The sequence below is a fragment of the Bos taurus genome, chromosome 18 (assembly GCF_002263795.3).
Source record: "Bos taurus isolate L1 Dominette 01449 registration number 42190680 breed Hereford chromosome 18, ARS-UCD2.0, whole genome shotgun sequence".
NCBI classification, from domain to species: Eukaryota; Metazoa; Chordata; class Mammalia; order Artiodactyla; family Bovidae; genus Bos; species Bos taurus.
The window spans coordinates 23,840,779-23,857,195 of record NC_037345.1 but is presented as its reverse complement, the minus strand read 5'-3'; the positions used below and the strand labels follow the sequence as shown (position 1 = coordinate 23,857,195).

At 39.1% G+C, this 16,417-nt stretch overlaps 1 protein-coding gene across 2 annotated transcripts in view; it reads right to left on the bottom strand.

The window, feature by feature from the left end:
- Window positions 1-3,233: 3,233 nt before the first annotated feature.
- LPCAT2 (lysophosphatidylcholine acyltransferase 2) overlaps window positions 3,234-16,417 on the bottom strand; it is a 67,730-nt gene continuing 54,546 nt past the window's right edge. The window contains exons 9-10 of one of the 2 annotated variants that reach the window (XM_015475738.3): window positions 10,972-11,107; window positions 3,234-7,187 (exon numbers count right to left, since the gene is read on the bottom strand). In XM_015475738.3, the coding sequence (XP_015331224.1) occupies window positions 7,003-7,187; window positions 10,972-11,107 (321 nt within the window). In that variant the 3' untranslated portion in view covers window positions 3,234-7,002. The remainder of the gene's footprint in view (window positions 7,188-10,971; window positions 11,108-16,417) is intronic. The other variant, NM_001205797.1, reaches the window with a different exon arrangement.

Genomic DNA, 16,417 nt, shown 5'->3' with positions numbered 1-16,417 from the left:
CTGTACTCACCAGTTATATAACTCCAAGCAAGTGACAAAACCTCTCTGAGACTTATTCTCTACATGAGTTTTAAGGATCATAATCCCAGGTTTTCAAAGTTTGTTGTAAAGATGATCTCTATTCTAAATACAAGGCACAGTAAGTGAAAGATACAGTTATCATTATTCATTCTTCAAATACTGAGTGTTCACAGGTATATCCTCTAAGTGCTAGGAATAAGACAATAAATACATGAATAATATATTATATAAATATTGTAATATATAAATATATATTTGTTATACATATATATATATATAAACAAAACTCCCAGAAGTTTAAGTGCACTAATAAAAAGAGTAATAAGAAGAGAAGTGAAAAGCAAAGGAGAAAAGGAAGGACATAAGCATATGAATGCAGAGTTCCAAAGAATAGCAAGGAGAGATAAGAAAGCCTTTCTCAGCCATCAGTGCAAAGAAATAAGAGGAAAACAACAGAATGGGAAAGACTAGAGATCTCTTCAAGAAAATTAGAGATACCAAGGGAACATTTCATGCAAAGATGGGCTCGATAAAGCACAGAAATAGTATGGACCTAACAGAAGCAGAAGATATAAAGAAGAGGTGGCAAGAATACACAGAAGAACTGTACAAAAAAGAGCTTCACGACCAAGATAATCATGATGGTGTGATCACTCATCTAGAGCCAGACATCCTGGAATGTGAAGTCAAGTGGGCCTTAGAAAGCATCACTACGAACAAAGCTAGTGGAGGTCATGGAATTCCAGTTGAGCTCTTTCAAATCCTGAAAGATGATGCTGTGAAAGTGCTGCACTCAATATGCCAGCAAATTTGGAAAACTCAGCAGTGGCCACAGGACTGGAAAAGGTCAGTTTTCATTCCAATCCCGAAAGGCAATACCAAAGAATGCTCAAACTACTGCACAATTGCACTCATCTCACACGCTAGTAAAGTAATGCTCAAAATTCTCCAAGCCAGGCTTCAGCAATACGTGAACCATGAACTTCCAGATGTTCAAGCTGGTTTTAGAAAAGGCAGAGGAACCAGAGATCAAATTGCCAACATCCGCTGGATCATCGAAAAAGCAAGAGAGTTCCAGAAAAACATCTATTTCTGCTTTATTGACTATGCCAAAGCCTTTGACTGTGTGGATCACAATAAACTGTGGAAAATTCTGAAAGAGATGGGAATACCAGACCACCTGACCTGCCTCTTGAGAAACCTATATGCAGTTCAGGAAGCAACAGTTAGAACTGGACATGAAACAACAGACTGCTTCCAAATAGGAAAAGGAGTATGTCAAAGCTGTATATTGTCACCCTGCTTATTTAACTTTTATGCAGAGTACATCATGAGAAATGCTGGACTGGAAGAAGCACAAGCTGGAATCAAGATTGCCGGGAGAAATATCAATAACTTCAGATATGCAGATGACACCACCCTTATGGCAGAAAGTGAAGAGGAACTCAAAAGCCTCTTGATGAAAGTGAAAGTGGAGAGTGAAAAAGTTGGCTTAAAGCTCAACATTCAAAAAACGAAGATCATGGCATCTGGTCCCATCACTTCATGGGAAATAGATGGGAAAACAGTGGAAACTGCGTCAGACTATTTTTTGGGGCTCCAAAATCACTGCAGATGGTGATTGCAGCCATGAAATTAAAAGACGCTTACTCCTTGGAAGGAAAGTTATGACCAACCTACACAGTATATTGAAAAGCAGAGACATTACTTTGCCAACAAAGGTCCGTCTAGTCAAGGCTATGGTTTTTCCAGTGGTCATGTATGGATGTGACAGTTGCACTGTGAAGAAAGCTGAGCACCAAAGAATTGATGCTTTTGAACTGTGGTGTTGGAGAAGACTCTTGAGAGTCCCTTGGACTGCAAGGAGATCCAACCAGTCCATCCTAAAGGAGATCAGTCCTGGGTGTTCATTGGAAGGACTGATGCTGAAGCTGAAACTCCAGTACTTTGGCCACCTCATGCGAAGAGTTGACTTATTGGAAAAGACCCTGATGCTGGAAGGGATTGGGGGCAGGAGGAAAAGGGGACGACAGAGGATGAGATGGCTGGATGGCATCACTGACTCGATGGACATGAGTTTGAGTGACCACTGGGAGTTGGTGATGGACAGGGAGGCCTGGCGTGCTGTGATTCATGAGGTCGCAAAGAATCGGACATGACTGAGCAACTGAACTGAACTGAATAAAAGGAGTAAAGGATAAGCAGGGAGACCAACAAAGGCAATGCTTTGCAATAGTTAGAATGAAGGTCCTAGATGCTCCACTTCTGGCTTTATCCTCAAGTCCCTCAAACTCTCCTTTATTCAGCATTTACTTTGTTCTGAGAGCAGAGATGTGACTGAAAAGGCCGCTACAGCAGAGGGACCCATGAGAACTAGAAAATGCACTCTCCATCACTGCCCACAAAGGAAAAAGTTTACTGTAGTATCTGGACATTCACCTCATCTTTGGTACAGTAATTGGACTGTTCCTATAGGAAGGTTTCAGGGTTTTCAGCTGACCTATCCTGGGCCACAAGAAGGGGTTGGGAGGGTTTCCTTGGGTAGGCTGTGGTTCGCCAATCTTTCTCAGCCACTGCTTGGAAGGAACCATTCTGAACCACCTCTGTTTCTCTTTAAGAACTAAGTCAAAATTTCCCACAAGGATGAAAATAAATGGCAGATGCTCAACCTATAAATTTTATAAATCAGGCAGCTTTACTACTTTATGTAAATTATTGGAAGCATGACCTTTGGAATCAAGACAAAATTGGGTTTAATTGCAAGCTCTATCATTTAATGAATGACTTAGGGGTAGTTCTCAATTTTGCTTAATAAAACTAGGGACAACAATACCTTTGCTTCATTGAGTGTTTAAGTGTGTATTTGCCTGTAAATCACTTAGCATAATGCCTGATACATAGTAAGGACTCCAAATTGGTATTATTATTACTTATTGTAATAATTAGTAAGTCTGTTACTTTCACAAAGGGAAAAATTCTCTTAAAAAGATGAAGCCTACTTACCTTTAAAAGATATGAACGTGTAAACTACTACGTGAAGTTAGAATTACTCTAGGGTATCTAGGATAATAATTCAATTTTTTCCTGTAATGAAATTAGTTTAAAATAAAGTTAATAATTGTAAAATCTTTAGGAAATTTTTCACTTTAGAATTCAGAAAGTATAAATAAGCCCCTTAGCAAACTATTCATAATTCAAAACTTATCATGGAATATAGAATTGGTTATTTTTAATAGTCCCAAGATGAAAATGAAACTCATAGTTTCAAAATCTGAAGTATGATCACATGATTATGTTACAGTTATCTGAAGGGAACTTAGGCATACATTTTAAAATTTACATTTCCAGAGTTTAAGGATACTGGAAAATGTTACATTGCAAGTGGAATAGTAGGATATAAATAGCATATACATTGTTAATGATATGTATACAAGACATGTATGTTGGATATATGTTAAGAACTTCATGACGGCCTTTCCCCTCTATCAACTCACAGCATGGCATTGACAGAATACTCTGGTCTAACAACTGAGCAAAAAAATGGCAAAGTCAATCCAAGTGAACAGAAAAGAAAATAAGAATTATAAATACATCTGCATTCCTAGGAAAGGGCTTCTTACTAGTATCTTTTTATCCTCTGTAGTGATACCCTTATAAGGATTCCATAAGGACCTTTGTGGTGAGGAGCCCATGTATTCTAATAGAGTCAGTGGTATATCAATTAACTGCTACCAACTAACCACCTTGCATTTGTAACAGTCTGATAGGGAGAGTTCCTGAGTCTGAGAATCAGATATCCATACTGCCGTGCTTCATACAGATAGCACACCATACGTCTTCTAAAAGGGGCTCTTTTAAGTCTCCATTAGAGGTAGCACTGCTAGCGATCCTATTCAGCCTTGCAAGACTCTAAAAACAGTGGCAGAAGATAATTAAATATACATAAAGCAAGCAACTTGCTCTGTAAACATTCAGTGTGTCGTTATCCTTCAACAGAACTGTTCTGATCGAAAGTTTTATGGTGTATAAGTCTTAGGATCTAGTATTTCTCATTTCAAAGAGTAACTTGGGTCTTTCAAACTATTATATAAAAGCACAGTGCATTTAACTGATTTAATGAAATTTAATTGCTTAACTTTAAATTCTAAGAGAAGAGCCGCTTTGAAGAAAATCTTTGTTTAGATGACATAAAAGCAGAGGCCTAGTTGGTAGTAATACTAACAGTAATAACTTGTGTTATTACATACACTCCATCAGTCAAAAGTCAACTTTAGGAATACTATTGCTGCTTTGGCTAAAATTTGAGTCATTTATTAGAGTAAAATTATGTGTGATATTTAATAAGGCTTAAATGCAAACAAAATTGATCACATTCACAAATATACAAACTTACATTCAAACCATATTAAAAAAGTATATTACGTTTGAGACAAAAATGGCAAAACCAGAATTTTTAATTGCCAAGAATTTTATGTAGTAAGTTTGTTCAGTAACATAATAAAAGAGAAATAGTACATTGGCAGAAGTGGAATTAAAGAACATAAATATTACTCTAAAACAGTAAAACAATGGGATCACTTTCAAGAGCCTCATAGAAAGCTTGTAATTTAAAATGCTACTTTTTCATGATTAATGGGATTAACAAGTGACTTTTCCATGATAAAAATCAGGGTACCTGAGTATTATATATATTCAATTCCATGTGATAAACAATATTATAAAGATGTACTTTCCTAATTACTTAAGCAATTGCTTTCAGCTCATTCCATTCTTTGTCTAAATAGCTTGCTGCTGCTACTACTACTAAGTCGCATCTGACTCTGTGCGACCCCATAGACGGAAGCCCACCAGGCTCCTCTGTTCCTGGGATTCTCCAGGCAAGAACACTGGAGTCGGTTGCCATTTCCTTCTCCAATGCATGAAAGTGAAAAATGAAAGTGAAGTCACTCAGTCGTGTCCGACTCTTAGTGACCCCATGGACTGTAGCCTACCAGGCTCCTCCATCCATGGGATTTCCCAGGCAAGAGTACTGGAGTGGGGTGCCATTGCCTTCTCCCTAAATAGCTTAAGATATGTAAAAAGCGAACAATCATACATATATACTTAAGGATGAAACTTTTTAGTAAGCATGCATGACATCTAATAAAATGGCATTTGAGGGAAATTATTGCTTAAACTAAAGGAAAAAAAATGCTAAATTCCTGCCTGGGGACTAAATAGTGGTCTTGCATTAATAAAATAGGTTTTTGGATTCCCTAGCTTTTGGTGATAGTTTGGAACCTTCCTATTTTTCCTGTTGATATTTCAGGCAAGCTCTCAGATGTTAAATAATTTGTGTGCAATGCAGGAGACCCAGGTTTGATCCTTGGGTCAGGAATATCGCCTGGAGAAGGCAATGACAACCCACTCCAGTATTCATTCTTGCCTGGAGAATTCCACGGACAGAGGAGCCTAGTGGGCTACAGTCCATGAGGTCGCAAGGGTTGGACACAACTGAGTGACTAACACTTTTCACTTTCATTTTCTCAAATTTGAGAGGACACTTAATAAAATTCCCACTTAGATGGTAAAATATATTAATTCTGCTGCTAAGTCGCTTCAGTCGTGCCCGACTCTGTGCGACCCCATAGACGGCAGCCCACCAGGCTCCCCCATCCCTGGGATTCTCCAGGCAAGAACACTAAAATAAAGTAAATCTGATTCATTTACTGGGCAAGCACTACATTCTAAACTACCCAACTAAAATGAAACTAAATTCTGTGGCAAACAATTTATTTTCTCATTATACAATTAATGTTACCTTCAATAAGGCAATTCCTACATAGCCTTTGGCCACAGTTGTTGTCTTTAAAACAAAGTTCTAAATCTGTAGATCTCAAAAAAAGGTATGATTTCCTTAGCAGATGGTTAAGGAAATCAACAATAGGGATGCATGCTCAAGAGAATATGAGTTTTTAAGGAGTCTTTGCCAACAAAGGTCCATCTAGTCAAGGCTTTTCCAGTGGTCATGTATGGATGTGAGAGTTGGACTATGAAGAAAGCTGAGTGCAGAAGAATTGATGCTTTTGAACTGTGGTGTTGGAGAAGACTCTTGAGAGTCCCTTGGACTGCAAGGAGATCCAACCAGTCCATCCTAAAGGAGATCAGTCCTGGGTGTTCATTGGAAGGACTGATGTTGAAGTTGAAACTCTAATACTTTGGCCACCTGATGCGAAGAGCTGACTCATTGGAAAAGACCCTGATTCTGGGAAAGACTGAGAGCAGGAGGAGAAGGGGACAACAGAGGATGAGATGGTTGGATGGCATCACCGACTCAATGGACATGGGTTTGGGTGGACTCTGGGAGTTGGTGATGGACAGGGAGGCCTGGTGTGCTGCGGTTCATGGGGTTGCAAAGAGTCAGACACAACTGAGCGACTGAACTGAACTGATCCAATTAACAGAGCTCTCCCTTCCAATCCCCCCACATTCAGTGATCCAAGAAACTGAAATACAAATGGAAGAGATGAATCTGTGAAATTAAAGGTATAAAATTATGCAACATTCCTCAGGCTCTTCATTCTTATTTCCAGAATGGGAAGAAACTAGAGTTAACAGAATACAACCTTATTTCTTTAGAGGAAGGTAGATGAAAAAGTGTTTATACTTAAAATTTTTTTTACAGTGTTGATTAATGCTCCTCAGTAAACAAGGGAGGTCATTTCATTTATTTGGATATGCAAACTAACCTGGAAAATCCATAAAAATACCTTTCTCACCAGTAAGCCAATCAGTATAGCAAAATATTATATAAAAGAAAAGGAATATTGATAAATACATGTGAATAGAAGCCTTTCAATAAAGAAAAATCTATCATTTTTATAAAAAAGCTATCTATTTTAAACATCATCCTTACTCAATCACAAGTAAAATACTACCAATACATGCCTTTGAAATTTCAAATAAAAGCCACCGTGGTTTCCTTATTAGGAATATTTGTTTTCAGTCGTCCTTTTTATCTGAGGTACTTTCTTCATGACTTTCAGGGCTGACTTTATTACTTACAACTGAGGGAGTTGCTTGGACTTCTTTTGGCAATGAAAACACATGGCACGTCTGGAGATCTAAGTAGGTTGTAAATATCTTAGCGTATTCTGGATGCTTTAGGGCAAAACTTTTAAATTCCTCTAAAAGAGTAGAAAAAAAATTCAATAAATTGAGATGAATCTTCTTTTGGCATGATGCAGATTAACACATGATCTTAATAATATAATGATTGCAAAAGTCTATTACTCAACCCTTATAAATTATACAACAGCTTTGGCAGATAGTTTTTTCCATTATCTAGTCAAGTTGAAGATATGCATACTTGATTCTCAGATAAATAAGCTAGAGGATTTGTGCATACTGTATTCTGGGAGACATGCATGAGAATAGTCACAGCAATGTTATTCATAATAGGTGAAAAATGGAAACAATTCAAATGTTTGTTAACAGTTGAAATGGAAAAATAAATCCTGGCATATTCAGAGAACATAATGCTGTACAGCAATGAAGATGAATGATTAGCTGTGTTGTAACAATGTGGATAAATCTTAAAACCATAATGTCGAATGAAAAAAGCCAAATACACAAGAACACATGTGGTATGAGGCTACTATGCAAAGTTCAAAAACTTAGGCAAAACTAAAATATATTTAAAATTTGTACTTTTGTGGCGAGATGCTAAAGCAAAGCAGGCAGAGATTCCTTTTTAAGTCAGGTCAGCAGTTCCCTCCTTTAAGACAGAGGAAGGGGTTGTATTTTTGGAAGGGGTGCATGGAGGCTTCTAGAGTTACTGAAAAATTCTATTTCTTGATCTGAGTGGTAGTACACAAGTGTTCATTTATAAACCTTCATTATGCTCCATGATTATGTTTTATTGTTATATATAATTTTACTATTTCTCTGTAATAAAAAATGTTTAAAAATTTATTCTCCAAGACTTTCTATTGTGCTGTGCTGTGCTTAGTCACTCAGTCGTGTCCAACTCTTTGCTACCCCATGGACTGTAGCCCACCAGGCTTCTCTATCCATGGGAATTCTCCAGGCAAGAATACTAGAGTGGGTTGCCATGCCCTCCTCCAGGGGATCTTCCCAACCCAGGGATGGAACCCAGGTCTCTTGCATTGCAGGCAGGTTCTTTACCAGCTGAGCCACCAGGGAAGCCCAGGACTTTCTATTACTGACTTTTAAAATGATTTTAACCTTTAAAACTGGTAAAGAAATGAACCATGTTGAAAAGGTGAGCCCTGCCTGACTTATGATCAGTAAGAACAAGTAGAGTGTACAATATAGAATAATCATATCACAAGACCCCTCAGTCATGGGCCTCCTTTTATCTCAGGTGTTTTGATTTGCGACATAGGTAGAGTATAGAAATTAACTTACTAAATTAACCATCAGAATTTGAACCTTAAGCCCCTAATAGTTTCTGAAATATGATGCTTCCCTCAACTTTGAAATTTCTCTCTCCTTTTCTGTTAGGATGGAGAAAGCTTTATTGAACTTATATAGCAAAGGAAGCCTGGTCTTTGAATAAGCCTGCTATTTGACTCTCTAATAAAAGGCTTTTAACCCAATATCCTATTTCTATCGATTAAAAAAAATCCTCCTATAACCAAGTGTCTACTTCATGGCACATTAGAGTACCTAGCAATTCTTGATGATATAGACAGGTCTTAGTGATGAGGAAGTCACCAGATTGAGCCCAGATCATTCTCTGTAATTACAACATTATTTTGTATTAATAGACTTTATATTTCCAAATCAGGTAAGCTATTAATTATTCTTTCTTAACACCCAAAATAAAGACTTATCTGCATGAGTCTATTTCAGTGATGGAGGTAAAGTAGACATTAAGTGATTTCTAAGATACATAGGCAGGAGAGTTGATCTACAGAAACCATGAGCTTTAATTTTAAGACTTGTGCTCTGGTCAGAAGATGAAGGTCTCTGTCTTCTTTGGGGATGCCAGTGGCATTAAAGAGTAACTCATTTCTAGAAGTGCTATGAACTGGTGATAAGTAGAATTTGGGCATTCATTTTGCTAAAGGAAAACCAAGAATAAAAACTTAAATGATCATATTTAAATAATGTAAATGGCCACATTCATGATAAATTTTTATACCTACTCTTTCATAAAATCATATTTAAATACCTCAAATGTTCCTGCAAAAAAAAAAAAAAAAAGTGGGCTTGCCTAATATTGGGGAAGAGGAGATATTCTTTGTATTCTAAAAAGAAAAGTATTGAACTCCAAAAAAAATAAAGTATATTTCTATAAAAAAAATATTAAAATCAACAGGTAAACATATGACTACCTACAAGTAATTCTCAGGATTAGCTTCCATTGAAATAATAATTCAAAATAGTTTTTCAAAATTTGGTAGCTTTGAGACTTCTTTGTGGTCCAGTGGTTAAGACTTCATCTTCCAATGCAGGGGATGCGGGTTTGATCCCTGATAGGGGAGCTAATGGCACCCCACTCCAGTACTCTTGCCTGGAAAATCCCATGGACGGAGGAGCCTGGTAGGCTGCAGTCCATGGGGTTGCACAGAGTTGGACACGACTGAAGCAACTTAGCAGCAGTAGCAGCAGCAGGGGAGCTAAGATCCCTCATGCCTTGAGGCCAAAAAAGTCAAAGCATAAAACAAGTAATATTGTAACAAATTAAATAAAGACTTTGAAAATGGTCAACATCAAAAAAAAATTAAAAAGAATACTAAAAAAAAAAAAAATGGTAGCTTGGAGTAATACAGTTTTAATTATGCAATGAAAATGGCCAGAGAATTAGTACACATGAGGTTTATGACTCTTTAAGTTTTACATCAGTATACACTTTCCATTTTATTCTTTCTTTTTTTTTTTTTAATGAACTTTGAGTAAGTGCCCTAGGCATTTAATTATCTAAAATAGAAGAAAAGATAGCCAAATGACAGTAATTAAAAACAGAGAGTAAGCGTAGTATGTGATCTAAAGCCCCCATCCAATGAAAGTTATCAGGCAGAGACTCTTTGAGCACCAGAAGGAAAAAGGCATTCAAGAGGAATCCTCCTCCAGCCCACCAGAGAAGACTGGGGAAGATAAGCCATGTCTATGACCACATCAAAGATCCACCAAGTTGTGTTTCCTAAGAACATTATGAAATACATGGAAACTGATGAACCATCCCTTCATCCCTTACAGGACTTATTTTTAAATTTTTGTTTTTATTTAATTTTATTTGTTTTTATTTTTTGGCCACATCATGAGGCATGAGGGGTCTCAGTTCCCCAATCAGGGATCGAACCTGCATCCTCTGCCTTGGAAGTGCAGAGTCTTAACTACTGGATTGCCAGGGAAGTCCCAAGGGCACTTATTTTAATGCATGGACTTGAGTCATCAGGAGAAAAGCTGGTGGACAGACCTGCCGTCTGGCCTCAAGGTCTTCCTCCATGATAGTCCCTCCCTCACAGGGGTGCCATCAACGTGACATGATATAATGAATGCGAAAGCTCACCTAAGCTACTAACAGGAAACATTAATAGACGGTTTAATTACTGTTATTATTACTGTGGGTCCCCCAGCCTGTATCCCTCTACTGTGGCTACAACTCTGACATTTTCTGGTGAATGATCTTAGATAAGTCACTTAGATTCTTCGCATCTTGATAACATAAGAATAATGAAGAGTACTGATTGAATAGGCATGCTGTAAAGAATAAATGAATTAATATATATAAAATGTTTGAAGAGTGCTTAGCATATGGTAATTTCCCAATAATTAGCTTCTACCATTACACCACTACTACTATTATTGCTATCATCATCATTGTTACTATTATTTCTATCATTAACATATTAGAGGAGGGAAACAACACTTGTATGAGGGTCAGTCATAGTCTGCATGCCCTCCTCATACACTGAATCAGGAGCCAAACTGCCTACTCACCATAGGAGACAGAATCCCCCTGGGCTATTTCCTTGAAGAGACCAGAAACATCAAGGTCAGGCACTCCAAGGGAAGCCTGCAGGATGGTGGAGAACTCTTCCTCTGTTATGAAGCCATCCTCATCAACATCAAAGAGCTGAAGGAAAAAGAAAACAAAGCCTAAGAACGAGCTCCTCCAGAGCAATGACAGTATGGAATAATCTTGGAAAATAAATTCTTTAGTAATTCAGACATTCACTGTGCCAGGGGCTTGGGATATATGTCCATATGTATGATCTCTGCTGCCTTCACAATACTTAGAGTTTAGTGGTAGAAAGAAATAAAAATAAAATAGGGGCTATAACCACAGTAAGCACAGAAGCACATGGGGGTCCTCTGTAGAATGAGATGAATCCTAGCTGGAGAGGTCAGGAAAGGCTTTATGACATTTGAGTTGGGTCTTAAAACATGAAGAAAATATACAAGGAATATGCAAGGAATATATAGATATTGGTAGGTGATTGCTTGGGGCTCGAGTCAGGAGAGAGAAAGACAACCAAGAATCAGATCATAGTGTATCATCTAACCCTTCAGGATGATGATGGGAAGGCCTGTGGCGTGATCGACTGTGAACTGAGGGAGCTCTCTAAGGAAGAGGGTGGAGGATGGATTGGAGGCAGAAGGTTGAAAAGACTTCTGTTCTTGTTCAATTGCTAAGCCAGGTCCAACTCTTTGCAACCCCATGGACTGCCTGTCCTTGGACTTCCAGGCTGCCTGTCCTTCAGTATTTCCTGGTGTTTGCTCAAACTAATATCCATTGAGTCTATGAGACAAGAAAAAAAATTAAGAGTCTTGGGTGGAGAAGCATGAAGGGCAGGAAGAGAGAATTTATAAGGAAACAAAGGTGGGACTTGCATTTCAGTTAGAGGTCTGCAGTGATAGAAAATAAGGAGCCAGCGATGGCCGAGGTGTTCCGACTTGAGCAAGGGGTGAAAACATTATGTTACCCAGAGTGGGAGAGCAGGTACCCAATGAGATCAAGGGTTAGACCTGGAGAGATAAATTTGAATCAGAAGTGTCAGTTAGAAGTAAAGTCTAGCACATCAGCACAGGAGAATGATGAGCTGTGAGATATGAATTCAGTTAAGAACTGAAACTCTAAGTGTGTTTGAGCTTCTCTGTGGAAAATGCACAAAGTAAGGCAGAGTCCTGGAAACTAAGAGTAGAGGTGTGTGCAGGAAAGAGGAGCCAGCAAAAACAACAATAACAAAAGCAGTCAGAGAGATGGAGAAGCAGAAAGAAAGAACATGCATCTTGGAAGCTAGGGGAGGTTTTTAGGAAAGAGGAAGAAACTCTGACTGTGGTAATGGCCAACACAGTAAAATGCCATTGGAAGCAAGGTAGCAAAGAGGTTTGCTGGATTTGGCAATTAGGAGATCCTGATGACAGATGGTAATGGGAGTCAAGGAATGAATAGATGATCCAACCAGTCCATTCTGAAGATCAGCCCTGGGATTTCTTTGGAAAGAATGATGCTAAAGCTGAAACTTCAGTACTTTGGCCACCTCATGCAAAGAGCTGACTCATTGGAAAGTCTCTGATGCTGGGAGGGATTGGGGTCAGGAGGAGAAAGGGACGACAGAGGATGAGATGGCTGGATGGCATCACCAACTTGATGGACGTGAGTCTGAGTGAACTCCGGGAGTTGGTGATGAACAGGGAGGCCTGGCGTGCTGCAATTCATGGGGTCGTGAAGAGTCGGACACGACTGAGCGACTGAACTGAACTGAACTGAACTGATGGAGGCAAAGGCATGGGTTCTTCTTTTAAGAAATTATGGAGGGCTTCCCTGGTGGTCCAGTAGTTAAGAATCTACCTTGCAATGCCTGGGATACCAGTGGGTAACATAACTCACTTTTACCCATTTGCTCAAGCCAGAACACCTCAGCCACCACTGGCTCCTTCTTTTCCAGCACTACAGACCTCAAACTGATATGCAAGTTCTGTTTTTGCTTCCTTATAAATTCTCATTTCCTGCCCTTCCTGCTTCTCCACCCCAGACTCCTGTTTTTCCTGTTTGATCCCTGGTCTGGGAAGATCCCACATGCCACAACTACTGAAGGCCGCTCACACTAGAGTCTGTGCTCCACAACAAGAGAAGCCACCACAATGAGAAGCCCACACGCTGCAACTAGAGAGTAGCTCCTGTTCTCTGCAACTAGAGAAAAGCCTGCTCAGTGACAAAGACCCAGCACAGCCAAAAATAAATAATTACTTTAAAAAGAAATTATGGATAAAGGGCAGGAGAGAAATGGGGTAACAACCATGCACAAAAGGAGGCTGCCTACAGGAAGGGAGAGACTGAATATGTTTATAGGCAGAGGGGAAAGGGTGGGATACACTGAAAGTCAAGTTGCAAATCAGGGATAGTTGATATGTCATATTCAAAATCTTCTCCAGGGTATTCACATTTTTTAAATGATATCAACACTAACTCTTTGCCGGCACTGATCCAACATGTTCAAATCCCTTTACACACTCATTTAACCCTGATGACAGTCTCCCCTAATGAGTCTTATGTAGGGAGGGGTTGTTATTAGTCCTATCTCACAGATGAGAAAGCTGAGGAACACGGAAGCCAGGCAACTTTCCCAAGGTCACAGAGCTTGTCGGTGGTCAAGCTGGCACTCAGAGGCAGGCAGATAATATCTAGAGCTCCTGCTGTTAAGGTATCCACTTCTGACTAAACACATAATCAAAAACAGGCATAGGGTAAGGTGTGATAATCGAGAAATGAACAACAAGCAAATACTGAATAGTGCTTTAATCATCCACTAGGGTGGGAGGAGAAAAACAGAATTTGAAGTTGTGATTTCCTGTCCCTTGATGAGAAGACACAGACTCCTAGTCCACTTCCTACATTGAGCCCCTGAATGGAGGATAAGACAGTTGGAAAGTACAAAGTGCATTAGCATTTGTTTTTACAAATGGTAGCCCCAGGGCTCTTTATGGGCCTCAGACTTCAGACATGAACAGCCAGGTTGTCACACACCCCACTCCCATAAATTCTAAGTTTTCTATAAAAATCTTCCATTCCTAAACAATTCTCACCAACTCATCAAATCGTCTAAATTCCTGCCACATTTGGTTCTTTGACGGCTCTCTCTTCTGTATAAGTTCCCTTCACACATCCATCCTGGGGCTTTTACTTCCTATCACAGTTGTTGTGACAAAGGACATTTTGCCACAACGACCCCATAATACCCCTCCATTTCTCTCAATTCCTCATGTTCCCAATAGTCTCTTTGCTACACAGTTCCCAGATCTCAGGTAAATCCCATCCTCTGGGCTCTGGTAGAAGGTTTAACACCCCAGTTTCCTTGGAGAATGGGGGAGTGCTCTCTCCTCAGTGCACAGAATGCTGCAGGATTCTGTATCCATTCAGCCAGTCTGTGTATTTTGGTTGGAGCATTTAATCCATTTACATTTAAAGTACTTATTGATATATATGTTCCTATTGGTATTTTCTTAATTGTTTTGGTTTTGTTTTTGTAGGTCTTTTCCTTCTCTTGTGTTTCCTTCCTATAGAAGTCCCTATAGCATTTGTTTGTAAAGCTTATTTGGTAGTGCTGAATTCTCTTAACTTTTGCTTGCCTGTAAAGCTTTTGACCTCTCCATCAATTTTTAAATGAGATCCTTGCTGGGTAGAGTAAACTTGGCTCTGAATCAAAACATCCTGTCTTCCCTAGCAAGCCCATGGTTCAAGACCACCAGGACCCTGCCTGGCATCTGAATGATGAACAGAGTTTGGAGTTTGTCTCTCTGACAGCAGTGCCCAAGGGAGACGTAGAGCAGTTCCCGCAGCTGGGACCTCTGGAGCTGCCTGCTTCAGGGTCTTCCCAGGGGCCTGCTTGTTGTCCTCACAACTGATTCCTCAGCCAGTCTACTGCTAATGACTGAAGAATGCTGACTAATATTCTACCTCTAAAGGTCACCATGGTGATGAAATATGATCAAAGATGGGCAGTTAACTGTGAAGCATTACTCAAATAGAAGGATGAGAAGGGATCCTGTATATATAAAATGATACTGCTAAATGAAAAACATAGAAGCCTGCCAAAATCATTTTCAAAAACATCAAACACCCTTGAGAAGGTTAAAAAAATAACCAAAATAAAGCGTGACACTTGCCTTACTGAAAAAAAAGAGCTAATTATAGTTTTAAGTTCTCCTTTCCTTTCCCTACCTCTCCACCCCCAAAACCAAGGTCTAGGCTAGAGAAAAATCTCAGGACTTCTTTAAAAACAATAATTACTATGATTAAGGGCCAAATTTTCTATCAGGTCTTTCATTGGTAAGCCCAAAGTGACCACTTGCCCAGCTGAACTTATAATCACACAGACAATCCCAGAACGGGAACAGAAATAACTGGATCGGAATAAGTTAGCTATGTGCATAATTTTAGGTTTTACAATGAATAAGTCTGTAAAAGCCAAAAGTTTTCAACTTGGAAAGTGTTCTGGCCCTTTCCTTGTGACCATCTGCTAAGCATCAGCCTCTTAGGTTCTTTATAGACCCAGCAGTTAATTCTGTTGAAAACAATCTGAAATAAAAAGTCAACTTGGGGGCTCTCTGTCAATGACAAAACACATGGAAATTCCTGAGGCTATCCAGGACGGTCTCTAAGACGTGAGAAAGGACTCTGGGAGGAAGAGTCTTCCTGAATAATAGAAGGGAAGACACTTGTTGAGGACACAGTGGGATATTCTTCTCTGAGAAAATCAGGAAGAAATAAGAGTAGGAAACAGACATGGGAAAGGTCCTCAGGCATATGGTGGATGAAGCAGAGACTCAAGGGGCTGAATGATAAAAGAGTCCACATACACGACTTAAAAGACACATAGTGAAATCAAGCTTTTATTTTACTTGAGAACAGAGCATGTATGATTATCCCATTCAAATACAAATTAGATGAAGCACCTTTCATCTCTAAAGAATTGAAACATACTTTGGGAATGTATTCTTCCCCTCTTTTTGCACATATAAGTGATAAATGAAATCTGAGTTCTCATCATTTAAACCTCCATTAAGTTCTGCTGGGGATGGGGGACATGGATTTTATTCATTGCCCCCTAATCCCCTGTCCTGCTATGACAATATATATGATACAACAGGAAACATACAGGGTGGAAATCCAAGACATCATGGTACAGATGAAAGGTGCTTCATCTAATTTGTATTTGAATGGGATGTTCCTTTCCGAATTCTAATCATACATGCTCTGTTCTCAAGTAAAATCAAAACTTGATCTTACTATGTGTCTTCTGAGTCATGTATGTGGACTCTTATCACTTGATACCACCACAACAAAATAAACTTCATCAGGAAAAGATCGCCAAAAACATCTCTGACACATAGAGTGAGAAAATAAGGATGGATCAAAACTTTCTGCATGGCAAACTAGGAT